Source organism: Mizuhopecten yessoensis, unplaced genomic scaffold, assembly GCF_002113885.1.
Source record: "Mizuhopecten yessoensis strain PY_sf001 unplaced genomic scaffold, ASM211388v2 scaffold10823, whole genome shotgun sequence".
NCBI lineage: Eukaryota > Metazoa > Mollusca > Bivalvia > Pectinida > Pectinidae > Mizuhopecten > Mizuhopecten yessoensis.
The window spans coordinates 179628-206077 of NW_018408739.1; the positions used below are offsets into that span (position 1 = coordinate 179628).

At 36.9% G+C, this 26450-nt stretch overlaps 2 protein-coding genes across 2 annotated transcripts; one reads left to right on the forward strand and one right to left on the reverse strand.

Annotated features, from left to right (window-relative positions):
- Window positions 1-492: 492 nt before the first annotated feature.
- Window positions 493-26369, forward strand: LOC110462712 (uncharacterized transmembrane protein DDB_G0289901-like). Its single transcript, XM_021516818.1, has 6 exons — window positions 493-567; window positions 4036-4314; window positions 4850-4984; window positions 6525-6743; window positions 15848-15928; window positions 26185-26369. Exons 1-6 carry the CDS (start codon window positions 519-521, stop codon window positions 26304-26306), a joined length of 885 nt encoding a protein of 294 aa, XP_021372493.1. The 5' UTR covers window positions 493-518; the 3' UTR covers window positions 26307-26369.
- On the reverse strand, window positions 7355-11851 carry LOC110462711. Its single transcript, XM_021516817.1, has 4 exons — window positions 11038-11851; window positions 10083-10404; window positions 8558-9090; window positions 7355-7979 (listed from the first exon to the last, which is right to left on the reverse strand). Exons 1-4 carry the CDS (start codon window positions 11146-11148, stop codon window positions 7956-7958), a joined length of 990 nt encoding a protein of 329 aa, XP_021372492.1. The 5' UTR covers window positions 11149-11851; the 3' UTR covers window positions 7355-7955.
- Window positions 26370-26450: the final 81 nt, after the last annotated feature.

Here is a 26450-nt window from a genome sequence, read left to right on the forward strand (position 1 = left end):
AGGTCGTGACATCTACGTCTTTCTAACTTCCTGACAACTAATTATAAGATATGTTTTGGTTACTCTGTGACCATTGTGTGGTACATTTTAGAAAGCTTACTGCATATTTTACCTAGTCTAGAATCTTTCAAGAAGGAATACCTGCATAAAGTGTTTTAGATGTGACGAAGTTTTATAGTTTAACTAGTCAGGATCTTCATTGTTATTGTTATTATATATTTGTACTGTTTATGACATCATCGAGTCCATTGCAAATTGTGTATGACAGGGCCATTATGTAACCCTGCCTAAATTAAAGATTTTATTATTATTAATTATCATTATAAACTTGCAGGCATTGGTTCAAATCAGCTCCACAACGACAGTTTGGTGATATTTACATGTGAATTCTGTTACAGTGTTCCTCCCTTGAGCAATAGATAAGAACTCGTGTACAACAGAGATAAAGTCAATTGATATTGTACCGTTCCCTGCCATCTTATCCTCTTATATCAACTTTTAGTTTAAATTGAACAAAAATGTTTCGTGTGTTTCTACGTATTGCAGTATTGTGTACAATATCTACTGGTAAGTAACAAAGACATTACTTTTTCCTAAATCTCACCATTTCCACTAATAACATTGAACATGTTTGTGTTTGATAATTCGTGTGAATATATTGTCTAGATCTTCATTATGACATGTTAACCTGGATTCTATTTCAATTTCATTGAATTACCGTACAGTAATTACATTATTACAGTTACACTTTGACAGAACAACAGTCGTTTATAGCAATCGTTAATTACGATTGATAGCTTGCCCACATCAGTTCGATTATCTGTATTGGCACTTTACGATATTATAATTTACTCAAAACTTGACATTTGCAGGGTCTAATATTTCCAGGGATGTGAATTCTGCATGATAAAATGAAACGCAAAAATCCATAATTAACTATCTTTTCAAAAACATACACTTGAACGTTAAATTTAACGCTGTTGTCCTCGCCGCATTAAGCAAAAATAGTTATCCGTAAAATGTTAGTGTCTCAGTGTGGTGTTTTTTTTCAGTTTTTTGCTAATTATTGTTTTTGAAAATGCACAAAACAATGCAAATTGATGTCAAATATTCAGTAAGCACTTAGCGAGAACATCTTATTGAATATTAATGTAAATCGATGTTTTAAACAGTGTATATAGAATGTGTTTGAGGGGCAGGTCATCAATGAGAGATTTTGATATCTGATGGCGGATTTATAAAGGGGTAAAAAGTCATTGCTGCGACCGTACCACTTAGTCAGTTTTGCATGTAAACTTCCGGTTGTCATCAACTGATTGCTGTGACAAGCTCATTTGTCATTAGCACTGTCCCAAAATATCTTTTGCAGCCTTTGTCGGGATCTCTGAATCCAGAAGTAAAACTTTTGGGTTGGTTTGGTTTAGTATTGTTTAACGTTCTATCAACAGCTTTGGTCATTTAAGGACGGCCTCACCTGTGTGCAAGTTGCATGCGTGTAATGTATGCGTGTATTTTTTGGGAGGCTCGATATGTTCGTGTTTGTCTCCATGTGATAACGCGGAACTGATGCCGACTTTGTAATACTACCTTACTGAAACATACTGCCGAAGACACCCCACCCGAACACATTATAGTGACAACGGGCGAGCCAGTTGTCCCACTTCTAAATTGCTGAGCATGTACAGACTCTGGTATGTCTCGGCCAGGGGACGGAACCCAAAGCCTTCCTCACAGGGGCGAACGCTCTACTAAAGGCCAAAAGTGAGGCATTGTTAAGGGGGACATTAAGAAGAAGAAAATTGTTTAGAAAGAAGCGAAAAGATAAGATCCCAAATTTAGTCACCTCTTACGATCATGCAATGGGGGCAGAAGGTACACTTCTTACGCCCTACCTGCAGGGACCACAAGTGAACTTCAATATGAGGCCAAAAGCTAATTAGTAGCATGAATTATATATAAATGATTTAGTTGTGCGAATCCATTAGTGTATGCCCTTACAGGTACACATCAGACAATGTTAAAATAATATCAATACTAAAGGTTATGTACAGGAAGTTTAGGCAGATGTTGACTACTTAAGTGTGTATATAGGAAGTTTTACCTGTGACCTCTTAAGATAAGGTGTGTAGTCCGGTCCTGATAAGGGCTGTCGTCTATGTAAACATAACCATGATATATATGAAAGCACACAATACACACCTACTTAATGCTTGACTCGTCAGTTATTTCCCGTCGAATTTATATTCAAATATGTTAAACAAAATATCTGTTGCATTCGATTTTTTGGCGTTTTATTATTTTTTGATCAACTTTTGTTTCCTTATTTTTTGTCTTTATTTTTGTTCATTGTCATCACTTTTATTCATTTTTATTTTTTTCCAATCCTTCTTCAAATTATGAATTATAAAGTAGTCAGATAATTTATTTGAATTCTCAGAGGATGGTCAACAAAACATTTTCATACTTCCGTCGAACGTCCATTCAGCTCAGTCCAGTTTCTTGACTGATTGTGTCAGGTTGCATGAGCCATGGTATACAACAAACTTTGACACCTTATATGGAAACCACATCCTGTCACATGTAGTCAAGTAGTACGGGTATCTAATACAATGCCCCGCAGGCTTCAGATTCCTTGCTCGAGTAATCATCCTGATGTTTGTCATGCTTCCGTAGGGCTATGCATTTATTTTTTTAATTTACTCAAACAATATTTTGCTTCAATATTGGAACATACATGTGTGTTTGCCGTTTTGCGTTCGCTCCAGCTGTCTGGACAAGACTTTACGACCACAGAACAGACAGATGCCACAGTGATAGTGACAAATCCTAATATTAATCGATATGTCATCTTCATTTCCGTTATGCTTTTTCTGTACAAGGGCTACCATGATACACATATTTTTTCTAATGTCACTGCTACCAAAAAGCCAATGCATCTAATAGTTTTTATTAGTTCTAGCTTGATGCCATTTCTAACCCGGTCCAATTTCCCTTCCGATGTTGCATCAACAGCTTGGGTTTTCTTATTTTGACTAAACTTTGTGCACATTTATTCGTTTCCGAGAATACGAGCCTGGTTGATCTAATCCGAGGTGGGAAATATCATCGACGACAAAGTATATGAGCGGTCAATTTTGTATCATGATCCTCCTGCTGTAGCCCTTTGCATCTTGGCAATCGTTCCTTGTTAGTGTTAGATAAGAAGTACAGCTTCAGTGCATATAGTTGTTTTAGATCGACTTTTGACACTCATTTCAATCATGATAGGTTTTTTTCGCATTTTATTTTCTTCTATGTGAAACAGGCAATGCGCAACCGGCAGGTCGACAGAACAATTACGAAGTGTTTATTGGTTTATGATGCTGTTGGAGATTGCATAGTAGTTGGCAGAAATGTATGTCAACTTGTTGACGTGCCCTACTAGATCCCATAGTCTACCAGACACTTCTGGCCTCTGGTGTTGGGTTCGCTGTTTCTAGATTACTCATTCTTGGCAATACTTTTCGTTATAAAGGTTTCCGTTCATAATTTTTCACAGGGGAAGTGCCTAAGCGCGTTTTAAGTGAAATATAAAATAGATACACTATAACATAAATTAATTACACTGCATAATACAGCTGCTTTGTCCATCAAGGACTCATCGGTGATGCTAGGGCCTTAACGTTATGAATCCAAATTTGTTCAAACTACTTCTTAAACAGAATGCAAATTGTGCAAAACATCTTAATTTTTGAAATACAAAGAGTACTGGTTGATTTCAAATTAAATTATTCTTAAACTGTTATATTATGCACCCTGCCACTACTCAAAAGAAATGTAGTTATCAAGGTTATGTAAAATGGGGGATAAATAGGGGTTCACGTTTGTTTAACCTTAACTCCGTACACCTGAAACTCGTATAATTCAAATGTTTTGCAAACTGTTAGTTAACTGGACACGTGTAAACAGACAACCCGACCCTACTTAACAGTTATATGTTCTCTGTGATGTCTGGTCTAGACAGGTTTCTATATAAACTCTACCAGTCTATATCAGGTAATCCCCTGGACAGACGCTTCCTTATGCTGTTTGGTCACCAATACAGTAACCCTGGTGATATGACAAACGAGTTTACCGGAAATGCAGCTGGGAGTAGTAACAGCGGGAGTATCGGAAGTAGCCAAAGTATAAGGAGCAGCGTAACTTCCGGTTCCCAAAACGTGAATGGTGCGCCAGGAGATGCAACTTACTACCTTGATAATACACACAACCATTACCAGGCTATCTCAGGTGGAAATGCTGGATACGTTCAACATGCCGGAAACAATGGACCAGGTAGGCGATGGTGGTCAGTAGGTAGACGATGGTGGTCAGTAGGTAGACAATGGTGGTCAGTAGGTAGGCGATGGTGGCCAGTAGGTAGACGATGGTGGTCAGTAGGTAGGCGATGATGGTCAGTAGGGAGGCGATGGTGGTAATAAAGTAGGGAATAACGGTCATTTCAGAGGGAAATATTTCACAACTGAAGATCATCCTAGTGCTATCATAATACAAGTTTATGCATAGATCAAATTGAATCTATCATTGCAGATAAATACAAAAGCATCTAATTTGAGTGTTAAACATGATCGCCGAGGTACTTTTATATCCACAAATTATATTTAGTCAAATCAATTTTAGAATGAATTAATGAGCAATTAACGTTTTGCAGCTTGAAAGCACGGATTTAACGATTTGAAATATTAGTATCTATACCTTCTATGTAATTTTAAATGAGTTCATTTCCTACATAATAGTATATTATCATAATTAGGAAGTGTCATCACATGTTAAGTATATTTATGACTGTGACGTAATTTCCGGTTTAAAGATTTTCCCTCTCAGAGTGCATCTACTGGTCACGGTACCGACCATCTCCCGGGGAAGTGTCCGTGGATGGGCTGTTCTGTAGCCTGTCAGGATATAGACAGTGTGACGGGATGTATCATCTGTATCAAGGGATGCGGTTAGTACTCACAGATGATTTTTTTGGTTTGTTTGTATTTTACGTCCTATTAACAGCTATGGTTATTCAAAGACGTGTCAGGTGGATTTTTTGGTGGAGAGTACCCGAAGAAAAACATTTCTCCTGTTGCACCATGTGTGCCTGATTGTCACAAAACAATAACCCAACAGTTTCATAAATAACAACGGCACGACCGCGCCGCGTACTGAGTTTATTACAAAACAAAAACACATTGCATCCTCAATATACATACTCAATTCAAATCCTATCAAATTCAATGTACATCAACATCAATAGCGTTACTTAGCTATACTTATTTTACTCGGGTATCAGTTTCGTTAAAGTGATACGAAGAGGAAATATCCTCAAAAATCTAGAAAATATGTGTGAACGTGTCACCTAACACCTTTCACACCCACACGTGCGACGCAAGCACGGACTCTGCAGGCTGCCTCATGTGGCACGCATACGACAGGAGAAAACAACTGCAGTCTAATTCGTACCTCAAACTAATGAAATTATATTAACCTGCGGTCAGTACCTTGCAACTGCCCAACTTAGGCCTCGAACCTACGACCCAATGGTGGAGGCTAGTGGTAGTAGAATGTCATATGTCTTATCAACTTGGCCCCATAATTGAGTCACAGATACCATCGAACTTCATCGGTCCTTGCCTAAATAACATAAGAGAAATTCACGTTCAACTACTTTCGCTCCTGTGGCATTTATTATTACATTCATCTTCGTGAAATTTAGATCTTATCCCTTTTTTAAATGAAAATAAGAGAATACGGTGATACAGACATAAATGCCTACTTTCTTGAATTACTCTATTGATATGAAGGTACTAACGTGCCAATATATACAAATTAACCCATAGTCAGTATGAGATAGTATTTGCAGTAAACTAATATTCCGGAGTGCAGTTGGTCTTAAGTTTTCGTCCGAGAGTTGTAAATTGTATTTGCTCTCCTGTTTAATAGTTTAACAATATAATTGTGTCTCTATTGGTTACCAATAATCACGTTTGCCTTCATGTCCCTAAGATATGTATTTCAATATACAGTTATGATATCATAGTTAGAGAACACAGATGCAAATATTCTATTCTGACTATAAGACTAGAAAATGTCAGCTCAGTACAAATAAAAACAGATACATAATTATATCATAATTATGACATCATCATGGACGTATCACCTCATAGTTGTTCTAAATGACAGATTATATAGTTTATATAACTTGATTATATAGAACGGATCAATCTTTTGTTTTACCTGCTTACTGCTTTCTCTCTTTTTCAACGAAACCGATATTTGTTTTCAAAATCAATTGTAATTGTGACGGCATGTAAGCATGCAACATCATAAATAAGTATGTGTTTGGCGATAGAATACAGTTTAAAGTAATCTAAAGTTGACGATTACTAAAAACATTATAAATTATTTCAGCATAATGAAGTATTCAAAAGTTGATTCTTTATTGGAAGATATTGTACTATTATGGGAAAGATTATTTGAATCCATGATGTTCCACATAGCCTCATCGACATCCGGTGCTGCTGCAAACGGAGGAACCGGACCTTCATTGAATACCGGAAGTGGTGCGGATGCTGGGTCCGCACAAACGGCCGGAGGAAGCATAACACAATTGGGGTCTGGCACTGGACCAATGGTGGGGGCAACAACGGGTGGACATAGCTCCAACACCGGAACTTCAACTCAAAATGGAGGATCAACGGGAGCTAACAGTGGCAAGGGTAAAGTAAAGTTTTGTTTGTTATATATGGATATGGTCTTTTATTTATTTTTTAACTATTTTTTAACCTTTGACTAAAGATAATAGTAATACATTTTTGTTATTTCTTAAGACCTTGTCCACCAACGAATTCGAGTCAGTGTCGAAAATGACCCTGTTTTACGTAAGGAGTATGCAATACTTTTCTTAACATATATCCAAAAATACTGTAAGTTTTCAAACGTATTGATAATCTCCATATTTCATCTATTCCCTAACTTCAGACACATTTATTGTGATGGCTCCAACAACAAAATCATAGCTAATCCCACCGTTCACAATGTTTACATCCGGCAACAATAGACATATAACTTATGTCTGAAATAGCATATCGTGGTGTATACTGCTCAATAATGACACTAAAACCTGAACGAACAAATAATACCGAACGGCTAATAAATTGGACGGACACACATTTTGATGTAAAGCTCGTATAATTCCTGCATGTCAATTTCCTAACTTTGACAACTGTACTTTTCTCGTTTGATGCTTTTTCTATCACCATTTTCAAACATTTTAATTTCAGGTTTTTATTGACTTCTTCTTTTTAAAAAGCCTTAAACAAATATTTCACAATTGTGACAATGGTGATAATGTATATAAACTTGTTGATGCCCTTTACCTTAAAATAAACATAAAATACAAACCTTTTTACATTTACTGTATGCATCGTATTATTGTTACGTATAATTGTAGTAACTGAAACAGCACCTCAGTAGGTTTTAAAGTGTTTTGATAAATACAAATATATCCTGGTAAGCTTCCATATATAATCCCCGAAGGTTTAAGTGATTAAGGACACGTAGCGACATTGACATCAGTCGACAAAGCTATGTAATACCCCACCCAAACATCATACAACTACATGATAAATGCATCAACGGATAACACATAACTAAATGCATTCATACATAACCTGAAACATACTGATATACATGTTCCTGGTCAAACTGTTGAAAAGACTGCTAAAGCCTAACGTCAATTTAACAACAAGTTTTCAAAATGAAATTATGAAAATTGTCAAAAAATCTTTTATCATTCTTTTGCCTTGTTACATTTCTGGTCGGCCACAAGGTCTAAAGCGTTTGACTGCAGTGTACCAGTAGGCTGGGGTTCTACCCTTCGTGTCCGGTCAACATGTGTCAGAATTATACCACACGGGAAGCTATCCGGGTTATGATGCATCGCATTCCTCCAACTGTAAAAAAAGGACATACATATGAGAACCATGACATCACTACTATGAATATAATGCATCCATATTTTGTTTATAAATGATAAGTACTGCCTTGTAGTTTAGTTCGGGCCGAAAATATAAATATATGTTTAAACACGTACCATGTAGGTAGTTATATCTGAGGAACGCTTTTGCCTAAGTTGGAAACGCCCATGACTTTGTTGATAATTTATAATAAAAAATTCTGTCATTTTGATCTATAGGTCAAAATAGTCAATGGTTTAAGACATGGTAAGGTAACGCTATACAAAAATTGTGTCAATTAACGAAATGTTGCTACTTAATCTAAAATAAATTGTCTTGTAATGAATCAAGAAAGTCGTGAAAGATACTGAGCTGTCACGACTTTTGTATCCAGGGGCCCAGTGTTCAGTCTATTATTCGAAAATGAACGGGTACCCTGATGGTGTATTATCAATGTACTAGATAGACGGATACATTGTTTGTGTATCATCAAAGTAATAGATAACAATTTTGAACCCTGTAGTGATATTGAGATTAACAGATTGGTTTAAATGTTAAATTTAAATGTTCCTTACGTATTTGATGACCTTGACCTGTCCATCTGTAAATCCAATCCAAAGCGTTTGATCGAAGTTGACACACAAAGATCGAGGTGCATCAGAGTCTTGAATTACGATTTTCAATAGTTGCCCGTAACAATCAAGCAGTTCTACACACTTTGTAATGTTGTCTAGCACAACGATGTTATTAAAAATATCGTAGTCAGCGTCAACGGCGAAAAAGCCCTTATTGATGAGTTTCACGTTAAAATCGTCATCTGATGAAACTGATCTTCCGTTTCCAAGGTAACGAAACAGCAGTCTTAAGTCCGTATCGAATACGACAATATGTGCTGTTGTCTCCCCTGTTCTATTCCCAGCAATTATTTGTCCATTTCTTTTATTATATCTAACTCTTCCAGGCCTACAAAACAGCCGCTGGCCTCGAGTGTCCCGTTCGACAGTGGTAATACGCAGTCCTGTTTTGGTGTACTTTGTCAAAACTCGGATGTTTTTGTCGTTTATTTCATACTCGGTGTTATCCAAAAGTGAAACCAGCAAAGAGTTGTCTACAAAAACAAAGAAACATTATGATTGCAAAAATCATGGCTACTTCGTATTGAAAACTAACGTTCCAACACATTCATGATGCAAATAATTGTTTTGATCACTTGTAGCGAAACAGGTCAAGCCTTCTCTTTTTTTATAATTTCTTCGTTATATCGTGACTAAAATATAACAAGTCGAAGCTTGTTGATGAATTAATCCCCTGTCTAGACATTTCACCACGACTAGAGTACTCGAAGCATACGGGTTCTTAGGTCACCAGGTCAAAGGTCAAGGACATAGAAAATGATATTCTGTGAAAATTGATGCTTTATAGTTAACATATTAGTGTTGCTATTAAATTGAAATTGGAATTGCGTATGCGGATTACGAATTCAATAAGTCCTAATGATTTTGGGTTGATACAGTAGATTGACAGTAAAGTTCACAGTGACTCGTTATACTGAATACATTTCCTCTATATAAACATAGTGTCTTCGTACCTCGGACTTTACAAAATTCACATAAAACGACCTATACGAAAGGACTAAAGGATTTAAAAAATCAAGGTCTCATTTAGCAATGATGCGAAAATCACATTTCTGACCTCACAAGACTACATTTTTTCTCTATATTAAGTTTACAGAATGATAATTTATTCCGATTGGCGAGTAATCATGTAGACTTTATGTATGTAACAACAATTACGAAATAAGTTTCATCATTTTATGGAGCATGTTTCCTCATAAGAAAAGTCTCGCATTCACAGCAGACCTATAGTTGAGTAGGAGTTGTATTTGAGGTTAAAATGTCGAACATCAATTCTCCTATGACATCGGATAGGATGATTTATTAATGGGTTAAAATATAATTTTAATGGTATTCAGTTCAAATAAAGAAACCCAATTTCATTTTTAGATAATTTTAATTATCCGATGTATATTCATAGAAAGTTACTCCTATTATGTTAGCCTTTCATCAAACAGTTATACAGAAATGTTCTGCAAAATTTTACCTTCTGTGTCGCATATCTGTAGGGGAATAAGAGGGGCGGTGCTGAATAACACCTTCGCGTCACCAGTGTCCGTCAAACTCATGACACATTTGTCGTGTACATTGGTCAGCAGTTTTCCACCTGCCGGAAGTGACGTAAAGCCAAGTGTCGGAAATCCTATCTTTTCCTTTCTCCCCACCTGACCCACTCTGTCCACGTGCTTCAGTACTTTGTGGCGGAAGCAGTTAATGATGGCGGTTCCATTATTACCCGGCTTGATAATAAATACAGTGCCGAATGTAGTGTGTTGAAAAGTTGACAGGACCGAAGGGTGTGTGAGATACTGCAAAACAGTATAACCAAAACTAAATTATCAAACGTAAATATGATTGATTGGTTATTATAAACTTTATATATTTTACAACAATAACCTTTTCACATTCGATCGGGTAATCAAACCCCGGCCGCCTTGGTGAAAGACAAGTGCGCTATCCACTGCACCATCTGACCACCCGATAGATTGGTTTATGTATGAAAACAACCGATTTTCACGACAAGTTTTCACATATCTCTTTAATTCTAACCTTAATCACATGTAGAATACCTTAATCTTAAATCGTACACAGATTACATGGGAAATGTAGCATGTATAACCTTAACTATAACACAACCCACATATACAATGTGTAAGGTACCATATAACCCTATGTTAACACAAATCACATGTAAAAAAATAGCATGCGCAATCGGTACGATATCATATAATCTGAACTCTAACACGAATCCCATTTATGATATGTTTCAGATAGCTTTCAGTAGTCTCAAATTGTAGAGACACTTATTGTCCATGTGATTATAATCAAGTCAATGAGGATGCAGGGACAATGCGTGTCATCTGATATATATCGAAAATTTAAATGAAGCACGCTCATAAGGTATTTAACTAATTACAAAGTGTAAAATATCATGTACCTACCTTGTATTTGGGATATTGACGTTTCGCTATATCCTCATCCCGTAGAAAATCATCGAACACCATGCATCTTTCCATTTCTTGTTCCATTGTTACCATGGAGATTGTGACCATGGATGTGGTGTTACAGGTGTTTCTTTAGACCATTGAACGTGTTTCAGTATAATTTTATATCTCTGCTGTTCCTTTACCGAATCTACATAGTGTATGACATGTTATATCATCGTCATAACGGAACACTGTTTTAGGTTAAATAGACATAACAACAAGCCGTTGAGCTATTCCAGTTAACGTACTATTAATCCATACATTTTCCACTCAATGGACAATAACATAACGTTGAAAAGGAAGTTAATAGAGTCACTGCACGACACAAGTAATACCTTTCTCGCCGGGTGTTGTGAGGTCACACAAACACTTGACACACACCGTCTGGAATGCCGTAATGTTTAGACAAACAGTGATCTACGGGAGATCCCCACTACCTTTTAGGTGCCGTCGTAAGCATTTAAACACGTATATCCGGTAACCTTCGACCCAGTGTTAGATTTTTTTTGTCAATTACCCACCTATTAAACCCGTTAAAGCTAACGTGTTTCTCTAAACTAAAATATCCCGCGGTCTGTCATCAAGGTCATAAACGTATCTAAATCCACGCCCAAATAAGAACGAGTTATCATGTACGAGCCTCATCTGGTTTGTCCCTTCTGATAAAAAGTTATCTACGTACGGCATATTATATTTGACACTAAATATTGACAAATTTTAAAAACAGAATTGTGTCTTATTTCACAATAGTTCGAGACTGTTTCATCATACCTGGTTTGGGTGTATTTCCTTATGGGTCTGGCGCAAAATATTAACAAATTTTATAAATAGAGGGTGTCTTATTTCAAATAATTCGAGACGGTTTCATCATACCAGTTTTGGTGTATTTCCTTGTGAGTATGATGCTAAATATTGACTAATTTCATAAACAGAAGGATGTCTTATTTCACAATAGTTCGAGACTGTTTCTTCATACCCGGTTTAGGTGTATTTCCTATGAGTCAGACACTATATATTGATTTATTTCATAAACAGAACGATGTCTTATTTCACAATAGTTCGAGACTGTTTCATCATACCCGGTTTGAGTGTATTCCCTTATGGGTCTGACGCTAAATATTAACAAATTTTATAAATAGAAGGGTGTCTTATTTCAAATAATTCGAGACGGTTTCATCATACCAGTTTTGGTGTATTTCCTTGTGAGTATGATGCTAAATATTGACAAATTTCATAAACAGAAGGATAACTTATTTCACAATAGTTCGAGACTGTTTCTTATACCCGGTTTTGGTGTATTTTCCTATGGGTCAGACACTATATATTAATTTATTTCATAAACAGAAGGATGTCTTATTTCACAATAGTTCGAGACTGTTTCATCATACCCGGTTTTGGGTAATTTTCCTATGAGTCAGACACTATATATTAATTTATTACATAAACAGAACGATGTCTTATTTCACAAAAGTTCGAGACTGTTTCATCATACCCGGTTTTGGGTAATTTTCCTATGAGTAAGACACTATATATTGATTAATTTTATAAACAGAAGGATGTCTTGTTTCACAATAGTTCGAGACGATGTCATCATACCCGGTTTTGGTGTATTTTCTTTTGAGTCAGACGCTAAATATTGACAATTTCATAAACAGAAGGATGTCTTGTTTCACAATAGTTCGAGACTGCTTCATCATACCCGGTTTTGGTGTATTTTTCTATGAGTCAGACACTATATATTGATTTATTTCATAAACAGAAGGATGTCTTATTTCACAAAAGTTCGAGACTGTTTCATCATACCCGGTTTTGGGTAATTTTCCTATGAGTCAGACACTATATATTGATTGATTTCATAAACAGAAGGATGTCTTATTTCACAATAGTTCGAGACGAATTCATCATACCCGGTTTAGGTGTATTTCCTTAATGAATCCGACGCTAAATGTTAACAAATTTCATACACAGAAGGATAACATATTTCACAATAGTTCGAGACTGTTTCTTCATACCCGGTTTAGGTGTATGTTCCAATGGGTCAGACACTATATATTAATTTATTTCATAAACAGAAGGATGTCTTATTTTACAATAGTTCGAGACTGTTTCACCATACCCGGTTTTGGTGTATTTTCCTATGAGTCAGACACTATATATTGATTTATTTCATAAACATAACGATGTCTTATTTCACAATAGTTCGAGACTGTTTCATCATACCCGGTTTTGGGTAATTTTCCTATGAGTCAGACACTATATATTGATTTATTTCATAAACAGAAGGATGTTTTGTTTCACAATAGTTCGAGACGATGTCATCATACCCGGTTTTGGTGTATTTTCTTTTGAGTCAGACGCTAAATATTGACAAATTTCATAAACAGAAGGATGTCTTATTTCCCAATAGTTCGAGACTGCTTCACCATACCCGGTTTTGGTGTATTTTCCTATGAGTCAGACACTGTATATTGATTTATTTCATAAACAGAAGGATGTCTTGTTTCACAATAGTTCGAGACGATGTCATCATACCCGGTTTTGGTGTATTTTCTTTTGAGTCAGACGCTAAATATTGACAATTTCATAAACAGAAGGATGTCTTATTTCACAATAGTTCGAGACTGTTTCACCATACCCGGTTTTGGTGTATTTTCCTATGAGTCAGACACTATATATTGATTTATTTCATAAATATAACGATGTCTTATTTCACAATAGTTCGAGACTGTTTCACCATACCCGGTTTGGGTGTATTTTCCTATGAGTCGGACACTATATATTGATTTATTTCATAAACATAACGATGTCTTATTTCACAAAAGTTCGAGACGATGTCATCATACCCGGTTTTGGTGTATTTTCTTTTGAGTCAGACGCTAAATATTGACTAATTTCATAAACAGAAGGATGTCTTATTTCACAATAGTTCGATAGCTAAGTATCGTTAGCTTTTCTTGTTGAAATATCTTAAAATATATAGACACCTTTAGGTTTGTATCAGCTACATCAATTAAGCGTCAAAGTATTGTAAGCTTGACTTAATGAAATATCTGAAAATATATAGATACATTTGAGCGTTGTATAAATATATAGATCAAGCGTAAAAAGTATTGTAAACTTGACTTGATGAAATATATCAAATTAGCATTGATGTAAAGGAACTAAAAGATAAAGGTGTCAATGTATTGTTAGTTTTCTTTTGTAAAATACATTTAGTCAGTGTTAATGTTTACATACAATCAAAATGGATGTCGCGTAATAGGCTGACAAAGCAGAATAAACTAAATTAGTATCGGCGTAAAGCGGTGTATCAACAAATGTAAAGGTGTATCGGAATTGCTACCGAAGTTTGACTTTTATTATAAACTTCTTTAGGATTCCTATCCCAATGCACTGTGGTTTTTCATATATAAAGTTACCTGCCCTCAACTTCCTTAAGGATCCCTGTCCCACTGCACTGTGGTTTTTCATATATACAGTTACCCGCCCTCAACTTCCTTAAGGATCCCTGTCCCACTGCACTGTGGTTTTTCATATATACAGTTACCTGCGCTTAACTTCCTTAAGGATCCCTGTCCCACTGCACTGTAGTTTCTGTAGATACAGTAACCTCCCCTTGATTTCGTTTAGGAAATAGCTGTAGCACAGTTTATTTCGCTCAGTTTCGCTCAGATGACATCGATGTAAGCTAACTAGTAGCTTGTGGTGATGTATGATATTCTTTTCGTCCTATGTATACTGTACACACGCGCACTAGTTTGACTTCTGGTTGCTATTCCGTCTTTGCGTATTGCAGAGTTATCTTCTCTTGAGAGCAGGTATTGATTGTTACGTAATTGGTTTGTGGGAGTAACATCATCATTTTTTGAGAAAATGACGTCATTTTCTCACACAAACCAATGACGTAACAATCAATACCTGCTCACAAGAGAAGACAACTCTGCAATACGCAAAGACGGAATATAGCTATTTACAGTTACAGGTTCATTTCTTTATCTGGTAGGGTTGGAGTATTCAGCTCCCACTGCTGAATCCTCTCCTTTTACAATTTGCCAGAACACTTCTTATCTGTTGAACAGGTAGATCGATCGGTAATAGTGATAGTAAGTGTACAACAAACTGAGAACAAGGGCTTGAATCCTGGTTTAGCCCGACTGTTAACATTTTGTTTATTTCATCTTTATGATTTAATAGTATTTCATAAACAGTCCTGCAATTGCTAATGCGTTTTTTTAGCAGATATTGTATTGATAACTCGGCGTAAATGCTATTTTGTGTTGATTTTTATAAAAAAAAATATACATGATTTGTGGCGCTCCTTGGGATGATATATGTCAGTATTTTCTTTTTTTTTTCTTTCTACATTTTATGGCGATTTTTGAACGCACGACATGAATTCTGTCTCGCCGTGTACACTGTATCAGTCATGATGAAGAAACATACGTTAACGTTTGAGCTTCATGAGAATGTTGACATCACCGTCTCCGCCGTAATTAAAAAGACGACATCTTAGTCTCACTTTCGTTTTTCGTTACTGCAAGTCAAAGATGGGGATTTCAAAACCGTTCCCATTTCATGTGACCTTCATGAAATTAGCTGATTTTTTTTTATTCCTTAACAACATATGTGACGAAAGTTCAAGAAATATATAAAATATCAAAGATTGTTTTTAATTGAAAAAATATTTTAGCTGTCAAGAAAATTAAAATGAAATTACGAAATTCGATCTGAATATTTAAAACTTTGTTGATTATTCTTTATTCAGCTTCTCCGACATGTCCACCATTTCCGGTCAACTGTCCTCGAGGAAGTGTCCTGATTGTCAATGGCTGTCCGGAATGCAATGGTCAGTTTTGTTCATTGATGCCTTTCGAGTATAGTATTTTGTGTGTGTTGACGCTGTATAGTATTTTGTCTCTGTGTGTTGACGCTGTAGTGTATTTTGTCTCTGTGTGTTGACGCTGTAGTGTATTTTGTCTCTGTGTGTTGACACTGTATAGTATTTTGTCTCTGCGTGTTGACGCTGTAGTGTATTTTGTCTCTGTGTGTTGACGCTGTAGAGTATTTTGTCTCTGCGTGTTGACGCTGTAGTGTATTTTGTCTCTGTGTGCTGACACTGTATAGTATTTTGTCTCTGCGTGTTGACGCTGTAGTGTATCTTGTCTCTGTGTGTTGACGCTGTAGTATATTTTGTCTCTGTGTGTTGACGCTGTAGTATAGTTTGTCTCTAGTATATTGTGTCTCTGTATGTTGACGCTGTAGTTTATTTTGTCTCTGTGTGTTGACGCTGTAGTATATTTTGTCTCTGTGTGTTGACGCTGTATAGTATTTTGTCTCTGAGTGTTGACGTTGTAGTATATTGTGTCTCTGTATGTTGACGCTGTAGTTTATTTTGTCTTTGTGTGTTGACGCTGTAAGTGTATTTTGTGTCTCTGTGTTGACGCTGTATAGGATTTTGTGTGTGTTGACGCTGTAGTGTATTTTGTGTGTATTGACGCTGGAGTGTATTTTGTGTCTGTGTGTTGACGCTGTAGTGTATTTTGTCTCTGTGTGTTGACGCTGTAGTGTATTTTGTGTGTATTGACGCTGTAGTGTATTTTGTGTCTGTGTGTTGACGCTGTAGTGTATTTTGTGTCTCTTTGTTGACGCTGTAGTATAGTTTGGCTCTGTGTGTTGACAATGTAGGGTATTTTGTCTCTGTGGGTTGACGCTGTAGTATATTTTGTCTCTGTGTGTTGACGCTCTAGTATATTTTTTCTCTGTATGTTGACGCTGTAGTTTATTTTGTCTTTGTGTGTTGACGCTGTAAGTGTATTTTGTGTCTCTGTGTAGACACTGTATAGTATTTTGTCTCTGTGTGTTGACGCTGTAGTGTGTTGACGCTGTAGTATAGTTTGTCTCTGTGTATTGACAATGTAGTGTATTTTGTCTCTGTGTGCTGACGCTGTAGTATATTTTGTCTCTGTGTGTTGACGCTCTAGTATATTTTTTCTCTGTATGTTGACGCTGTAGTTTATTTTGTCTTTGTGTGTTGACGCTGTAAGTGTATTTTGTGTCTCTGTGCTGACACTGTATAGTATTTTGTCTCTGTGTGTTGACGCTGTAGTATAGTTTGTCTCTGTGAGTTGACAATGTAGTGTATTTTGTCTCTGTGTGTTGACGCTTTAGTTTATTTTGTCTCTGTGTGTTGACGCTGTAAGTAAATTTTGTGTCTCCGTGTTGACACTGTATAGTATTTTGTCTCTGTGTGTTGACGCTGTAGTATATTTTGCCTCTGTGTGTTGACACTGTATAGTATTTTGTCTCTGTGTGTTGACGCTGTAGTATATTTTGCCTCTGTGTGTTGACACTGTATAGTATTTTGTCTCTGTGTGTTGACGCTGTAGTTTATTTCGTCTCTGTGTGTTGACGCTGTAGTATATTTTGCCTCTGTGTGTTGACACTGTATAGTATTTTGTCTCTGCGTGTTGACGCTGAAGTGTATTTTGTCTATGTGTGTTGACGCTGTAGTATATTTTGTCTCTGTATGTTGACGCTTTAGTTTATTTTGTCTCTGTATGTTGACGCTGTAGTTTATTTTGTCTTTGTGTGTTGACGCTGTAAGTGTATTTTGTGTCTCTGTGTAGACACTGTATAGTATTTTGTCTCTGTGTGTTGACGCTGTAGTATATTTTGTCACTGTGTGTTGACGCTCTAGTATAGTTTGTCTCTGTGTGTTAACGCTGTAGTATATTTTGTCTCTGTGTGTTGACGCTGTAGTTTATTTTGTCTCTGTGTGTTGACGCTGTAGTATATTTTGTCTCTGTGTATTGACGCTGTAGTATATTTTGTCTCTGTCTGTTGACACTCTAGTATATTTTGTCTCTGTATGTTGACGCTGTAGTTTATTTTGTCTCTGTGTGTTGACGCTGTAAGTGTATTTTGTCTCTGTATGTTGACGCTGTAGTTTATTTTGTCTCTGTGTGTTGACGCTGTAAGTGTATTTTGTGTCTCTGTGTTGACACTGTATAGTATTTTGTCTCTGTGTGTTGACGCTGTAGTGTATTTTGTCTCTGTGTGTTGACGCTGTAGTGTATTTTGTCTCTGTGTGTTGACGCTGTAGTGTATTTTGTCTCTGTGTGTTGACGCTGTAGTGTATTTTGTCTCTGTGTGTTGACGCTGTAGTGTATTTTGTCTCTGTGTGTTGACGCTGTAGTGTATTTTGTCTCTGTGTGTTGACGCTGTAGTGTATTTTGTCTCTGTGTGTTGACGCTGTAGTATATTTTGTCTCTGTATGTTGACGCTGTAGTTTATTTTGTCTCTGTGTGTTGACGCTGTAAGTGTATTTTGTGTCTCTGTGTTGACACTGTATAGTATTTTGTCTCTGTGTGTTGACGCTGTAGTGTATTTTGTCTCTGTGTGTTGACGCTGTAGTGTATTTTGTCTCTGTGTGTTGACGCTGTAGTATATTTTGTCTCTGTGTGTTGACGCTGTAGTGTATTTTGTCTCTGTGTGTTGACGCTGTAGTGTATTTTGTCTCTGTGTGTTGACGCTGTAGTATATTTTGTCTCTGTGTGTTGACGCTGTAGTATATTTTGTCTCTGTGTGTTGACGCTGTAGTATATTTTGTCTCTGTGTGTTGACGCTGTAGTATATTTTGTCTCTGTGTGTTGACGCTGTAGTATATTTTGTCTCTGTGTGTTGACGCTGTAGTATATTTTGTCTCTGTGTGTTGACGCTGTAGTATATTTTGTCTCTGTGTGTTGACGCTGTAGTATATTTTGTCTCTGTGTGTTGACGCTGTAGTATATTTTGTCTCTGTGTGTTGACGCTGTAGTATATTTTGTCTCTGTGTGTTGACGCTGTAGTGTATTTTGTCTCTGTGTGTTGACGCTGTAGTGTATTTTGTCTCTGTGTGTTGACGCTGTAGTATATTTTGTCTCTGTGTGTTGACGCTGTAGTATATTTTGTCTCTGTGTGTTGACGCTGTAGTATATTTTGTCTCTGTATGTTGACGCTGTAGTTTATTTTGTCTCTGTGTGTTGACGCTGTAAGTGTATTTTGTGTCTCTGTGTTGACACTGTATAGTATTTTGTCTCTGTGTGTTGACGCTGTAGTGTATTTTGTCTCTGTGTGTTGACGCTGTAGTGTATTTTGTCTCTGTGTGTTGACGCTGTAGTATATTTTGTCTCTGTGTGTTGACGCTGTAGTATATTTTGTCTCTGTGTGTTGACGCTGTAGTATATTTTGTCTCTGTGTGTTGACGCTGTAGTATATTTTGTCTCTGTGTGTTGACGCTGTAGTATATTTTGTCTCTGTGTGTTGACGCTGTAGTATATTTTGTCTCTGTGTGTTGACGCTGTAGTATATTTTGTCTCTGTGTGTTGACGCTGTAGTATATTTTGTCTCTGTGTGTTGACGCTGTAGTATATTTTGTCTCTGTGTGTTGACGCTGTAGTGTATTTTGTCTCTGTGTGTTGACGCTGTAGTGTATTTTGTCTCTGTGTGTTGACGCTGTAGTATATTTTGTCTCTGTATGTTGACGCTGTAGTTTATTTTGTCTCTGTGTGTTGACGCTGTAAGTGTATTTTGTGTCTCTGTGTTGACACTGTATAGTATTTTGTCTCTGTGTGTTGACGCTGTAGTGTATTTTGTCTCTGTGTGTTGACGCTGTAGTGTATTTTGTCTCTGTGTGTTGACGCTGTAGTATATTTTGTCTCTGTGTGTTGACGCTGTAGTGTATTTTGTCTCTGTGTGTTGACGCTGTAGTGTATTTTGTCTCTGTGTGTTGACGCTGTAGTATATTTTGTCTCTGTGTGTTGACGCTGTAGTATATTTTGTCTCTGTGTGTTGACGCTGTAGTATATTTTGTCTCTGTGTGTTGACGCTGTAGTATATTTTGTCTCTGTATGTTGACGCTGTAGTTTATTTTGTCTCTGTGTGTTGACGCTGTAAGTGTATTTTGTGTCTCTGTGTTGACACTGTATAGTATTTTGTCTCTGTGTGTTGACGCTGTAGTGTATTTTGTCTCTGTGTGTTGACGCTGTAGTGTATTTTGTCTCTGTGTGTTGACGCTGTAGTATATTTTGTCTCTGTGTGTTGACGCTGTAGTATATTTTGTCTCTGTGTGTTGACGCTGTAGTATAGTTTGTCTCTGTGTGTTGACGCTGTAGTATATTTTGTCTCTGTGTGTTGACGCCGTAGTATATTTTGTCTCTGTGTGTTGACGCTGTAGTATATTTTGTCTCTTATATTTTGTCTCTGGGTGTTGACGCTGTAGTTTATTTTGTCTCTGGGTGTTGACGCTGTAGGTGTATTTTGTGTCTCTGTGTTCACACTGTATATTATTTTGTCTATGTGTGTTGACGCTGTTGTATATTTTGTCTCTGCGTGTTGACGCCGTAGTATATTTTGTCTCGGGGTGTTGACGCTGTAGGATATTTTGTCTCTGTATGTTGACGCTTTAGTTTATTTTGTCTCTGTGAGTTGGCGCTGTAGTATATTTTGTCTCTGAGTGTTGACGCTGTAGTGTATTTTGTCTCTGTATGTTGACGCTGTAGTTTATTTTGTCTCTGTGTGTTGACGTTGTAAGTGTATTTTGTGTCTCTGTGTTGACACTGTATATTATTTTGTCTCTGTGTGTTGACGCTGTAGTGTATTTTGTCTCTGTATGTTGACGCTGTATAGTATTTTGTCTCTGTGTGTTGCCGCGGTATAGTATTTTGTCTCTGTGTGTTGACTGTGTGTTGACGCTCTAGTATATTTTGTCTCTGTGTGTTGACGCTCTAGTATATTTTGTCCCTGTGTGTTGACGCTCTAGTATATTTTGTCTCTATGTGTTGACGCTGTAGTTTATTTTGTCTCTGTGTGTTGACACTGTAAGTGTATTTTGTGTCTCTGTGTTGACACTGTATATTATTTTGTCTCTGTGTGTTGAAGCTGTAGTGTATTTTGTCTCTGTGTGTTGACAGTGTAGTGTATTTTGTCTCTCTGTGTTGACGCTGTATAGTATTTTGTCTCTGTGTGTTGACGCGGGATAGTATTTTGTCTCTGTGTGTTGACGCTGTGTGTATTTTGCCTCTGTGTGTTGACACTGTATAATAGTATATTTTGTCTCTGTGTGTTGACGCTGGATAGTATTTTGTCTCTGTGTGTTGACGCTGTGTGTATTTTGCCTCTGTGTGTTGACACTGTATAATATTTTGTCTCTGTGTGTTGACGCTGAAGTGTATTTTTTCTCTGTGTGTTGACGCTCTAGTATATTTTTTCTCTGTATGTTGACGCTGTAGTTTATTTTGTGTCTGTGTGTTGACGCTGTAAGTGTATTTTGTCTCTGTATGTTGACGCTGTAGTTTATTTTTTCTCTGTGTGTTGACGCTGTAAGTGTATTTTGTGTCTCTGTGTTGACACGGTATAGTATTTTGTCTCTGTGTGTTGACGCTGTAGGATATTTTGTCTCTGTGTGTTGACGCTGTAGTTTGGTTTGTCTCTGTGTGTTGACGCTGTAGTATATTTTGTCTCTGTATAATATTTTGTCTCTGTGTGTTGACGCTGAAGTGTATTTTTTCTCTGTGTGTTGACGCTCTAGTATATTTTTTCTCTGTATGTTGACGCTGTAGTTTATTTTGTGTCTGTGTGTTTACGCTGTAGTGTATTTTGTGTCTCTTTGTTGTCGCTGTAGTATAGTTTGTCTCTGTGTGTTGACGCTGTAGAATATTTTGTCTCTGTGTGTTGACGCTGTAGTTTATTTTGACTCTGTGTGTTGACGTTGTAAGTGTATTTTGTGTCTCTGTGTTGACACGGTATAGTATTTTGTCTCTGTGTGTTGACGCTGTGTGTATTTTGCCTCTGTGTGTTGACACTGTATAATATTTTGTCTCTGTGTGTTGACGCTGAAGTGTATTTTTTCTCTGTGTGTTGACGCTCTAGTATATTTTTTCTCTGTATGTTGACGCTGTAGTTTATTTTGTGTCTGTGTGTTTACGCTGTAGTGTATTTTGTGTCTCTTTGTTGTCGCTGTAGTATAGTTTGTCTCTGTGTGTTGACGCTGTTTAGTATTTTGTGTGTGTTGACGCTGTAGTATATTTTGTCTCTGTATGTTGACGCTTTAGTTTATTTTGTCTCTGTGTGTTGACGCTGTATGTTATTTTGTCTCTATGTGTTGACGCTGTATAGTATTTTGTCTCTGCGTGTTGACGCTGTATAGTATTTTGTCTCTGTGAGTTGACGCTGTAGTGTATTTTGTCTCTGTGGGTTGACACTGTAGTGTATTTTGTCTCTGTGTGTTGACGCGGTATAGTATTTTGTCTCTGCGTGTTGACGCTGTATAGTATTTTGTCTCTGTGAGTTGACGCTGTAGTGTATTTTGTCTCTGTGGGTTGACACTGTAGTGTATTTTGTCTCTGTGTGTTGACGCCGTATAGTATTTTGTCTCTGTGTGTTGACGCTGTAGGATAGTTTGTCTCCGTGTGTTGACGCTGTATAGTATTTTGTCTCTGTGAGTTGACGCTGTAGTGTATTTTGTCTCTGTGGGTTGACACTGTAGTGTATTTTGTCTCTGTGTGTTGACAGTGTAGTGTATTTTGTCTCTCTGTGTTGACGCTGTATAGTATTTTGTCTCTGTGTGTTGACGCGGTATAGTATTTTGTCTCTGTGTGTTGACGCTGTATAGTATTTTGTCTCTGTGTGTTGACGCGGTATAGTATTTTGTCTCTGTGTGTTGACGCTGTATATTATTTTGTCTCTATGTGTTGACGCTGTATAGTATTTTGTCTCTGTGTGTTGACGCTGTATAGTATTTTGTCTCTGTGTGTTGACGCTGTAGTATATTTTGTCTCTGTGTGTTGACGCTGTAGTATAGTTTGTCTCTGTATGTTGACGCTGTAGATTATTTTGTCTCTGTGTGTTGACGCTGTAAGTGTATTTTGTGTCTCTGTGTTGACACTGTATAGTATTTTGTCTCTGTGTGTTGTCGCTGTAGTGTATTTTGTCTCTGTGTGTTGACAGTGTAGTGTATTTTGTCTCTCTGTGTTGACGCTGTATAGTATTTTGTCTCTGTGTGTTGACGCTGTAGTGTATTTTGTCTCTGTGTGTTGACGCTGTATAGTATTTTGTCGCCGTGTGTTGACGCGGTATAGTATTTTTTTTTCTGAGTGTTGGCGTCGTGGAATATTTCGTCTTGATCACTGACACGGGAGTATAGTCTTTGTTCTATACTTTCTGTCGCTATGTGTTGACGCAGTGGTTACACTTTGTCTCTGTACGCTGTCCATTTTGTACCTGTGTTTATAAACCACTCTATGTTACTACCTCTGAGTGTTGCCGCTGTTGTATAATTTGTCTTTGTGGGTTGACCATTTGACATATTGGGTCTCCGTGCTTTGCCGCTCTGGTAATAACGACACGGTTGAATCAATTCCTTCCGATGCAATCGGTAGACACCCACGTCTGTGAGATACTTTTCATCAAAGAGAGAATATTCCAGAAACTGTGAAATACACCAAAGAGAGTCATTCGTCTCACTGAATAGAATTTATATATGATATGAAGGAAGTGACACACTGAAGACCAACACAGACGACAATGGAGCTCCGAACGGATAAAGAAAATCTTTCCTCAGAAGGAAGGGCGGTATATTTCGCGCCGGTATCTGCGATGACTGGACAATCGATGCGCTAATGGTATCTCCTGATACATCCATTTGTTAATGCGCACACTAACACCGACATTGTATGACGTTCTCCTGTGGTGTTAGTGTTACGTTCAATACTTTAGATGTCGTCATAACTCACTGCTTGGTATGGGCGTGGTTTATGTCAATCAATTGTAGATTTGCGTTCACCACGGTACATTGTGTTATTATATTTCAAACAGATGATTTTTTCCTTTAGGACTTAAAAACAATCGGTCGTTTGTAGAATTATTTCATACTGTCTTTTTAGGATTTTTTGTTCAAAAGATGTATTTAAAAGTATCATTTTTAATTTTTGTCATTAATTTCCTTCGTGTCAGTATACATACTTTTCGAATGTCTTTGTTTTACGATATTACGATACAGTAAAGCGGTTTGGGATATTTTGATAATCAGTCATGATGATATACAGTCGACCTTCGTTATCGTGAACTCTTATAATTCGAAGGCCCCATTTAACCCGAACTGTTTCTTGACTCCTCTTTATCTCAGTATATCAAGTTCTGATAACTCGAACTCTAAACACTGTATGTGCTGTTATCCTATATATCTTAACTTGATATGCAAAGAGTCAAGGATCAACAGGTATATTGGAATCAGGTGTGTGCCCATAGGTCTGTCGGTGACATGGTTCTTTTTATACCGCACCTTATCCGATTTGATTAAACTTAATGTATTGTATTCGCTTTGTACTTTTTCGGGGATGTCTTTCATTTGTTCTTATTTTCCCCAAGTCGCATTGATTTTAAGCTAGAATTACAGTTGTTTTTACACTTCTGCAATTTTCCTTTAGTATAGTGTTTTTGTTTGTGCATGATATGTATTAACCTATTGGAACCACAACAAGAGAGAGAGGAAAACTAGCACTTGTATAGCACTGTTTGATTGGAAAGCTACTATATATGACGTTAGACATAGCGAGAATGCCAAAGTGTCTGCCGAAACCGTAATTCGGAATATAAAATTGATTAAATCAGGGGAAGACATGATCAAAGAAAATATTTACACTGAGACCATGGAAAAAGTACATGGAGAATAGGACCAGGTGATCCGGAAGGTTAAACGTTTTCTGCTTTATCGCCTACACCCGCAATGTCAAACTAGGTCATATACAGTAATGTGAAGTCCTCATAGCAAATACCGGGGTAGTAACAACGAGACATCAATTCACAATATTGAGTATCAAATACATCGACCTTTATATCATACAAAAAAATCAAAAAAATCCCAATGACATAAAGATAGCGATAAAAACACTGCATATAGTCTTCGTCATCCTGCATCATTGGAAACCTTACGTTGTACTATTAACGTTTTACGTTATATAAAAAAAAAGGAACATTTTTATGTGATATCATCTTCGGTCCTCACATGTTTGTTTATAAAAAAATAGATAAATAAATAAATCACCATGGCCCTAAATGACCACAGCCGTCGATTGGCCGTTAAACACAAACAAACAAACAAACAAAAAAGTTATATATAAACAGTGTACTTATTAAACATGTCGCAACGTTTCAAGACTGATTGGTCCTTTTGTCAGGCAATGCCTGGTCGTACTTGAAACGTTGTGACGCATTTAATAGTACATCGTTTTTGTGATATTACAAATTTCCAAACTGATGAATCGTATTGAAGCTAAAAGAATTAACTCACTTTGTACGTTTAACAGCTAGCGCAAATATTCCCTTATCGAGTAGGTTTTTACCCTCCCTCGTATGTAAGCTATAATGACACATGATTAAGTTTATAACGTTTAAGTGAGCAGCACTATGAAAACGTTGCCATTGGTCAATAATTTAAAGAATACAGAGTTCAGTAGTTGTCTCCCTTTCTTAATATTTAATTATTCATTTGATGATATCACTTTGTTTACAAGTGTATGTGTGTATGTTGTTGTATTATGTCTGTGGCTGTACCACTCGTTGTTATTGTGTTGGATACGGCGCCAATAGACGATGCCTGTCACACAGTATTTTTGTCTTATATCAATAAAACTGTTTGAAATTGAAACAAAATGGCGACCGATTACTTATCACCTGACAAATAGAACATTCCGTGAATGATTGAATGTAATTTGACCAGAGGTTATGAGTATGCAAAAATCTGGATACTCTGGAAGTCATTTAACTGCAAATCGTTTGTCCTAGGAAACATGATTATGCTAACAACGTGTGTTATTCGTCCTGTGCCGCCATATTAAGAAAATATCAAAGTCGTTTAGGACAGTTCAGATATATGTTGCCGTACATGTATTTCTGCAGTCGACTTACACAAGTCGATGTACTTGCTAATAGATGTCGAAATATTCTTGGAAGGTGTCGACATATATTCTCAGTTTATGTCTACATAATTTATAAACTACGTGATTCGCTGTTTTATTTTTCCTGAAAAGTTTTTTTTTAAATCGACTCTTTTATTTTCTGTTGCAGAACTGACCACAACCGTTGCCACGGCTCATAGGGCTACGTGCCAACCTACTCGTTGCCTAGCACCCTGTAACAAAGGAGTCGCTATTGACGTCACTACAAGATGTCCCGTATGTTTATGTTAGCGCCAACTGCTGAAACGCATTTTAATTGGTGGATATTTGCATTTATATATACACTGTACTTAATATAACTCTATATATACTACTGTTCGTTGTTGTTTTTAAATCATGCTAATTCGATATTGTATACAGTACATTTTTATATGC

Coding starts and splice junctions, on each gene's coding strand:
- LOC110462712 (XM_021516818.1), top strand. CDS start 519: ATGTTTCGTGTGTTTCTACGTATTGCAGTATTGTGTACAATATCTACT. Junction 4,985..6,524: donor CATCTGTATCAAGGGATGCG/GTTAGTACTCAC, acceptor TGTTCCACATAG/CCTCATCGACATCCGGTGCT. Junction 15,929..26,184: donor TGGCTGTCCGGAATGCAATG/GTCAGTTTTGTT, acceptor TTTCTGTTGCAG/AACTGACCACAACCGTTGCC.
- LOC110462711 (XM_021516817.1), bottom strand. CDS start 11,148: ATGGTCACAATCTCCATGGTAACAATGGAACAAGAAATGGAAAGATGC. Junction 10,405..11,037: donor GTCAATATCCCAAATACAAG/GTAGGTACATGA, acceptor ACTGTTTTGCAG/TATCTCACACACCCTTCGGT. Junction 7,980..8,557: donor AGGTCAAGGTCATCAAATAC/GTAAGGAACATT, acceptor CTTTTTTTACAG/TTGGAGGAATGCGATGCATC.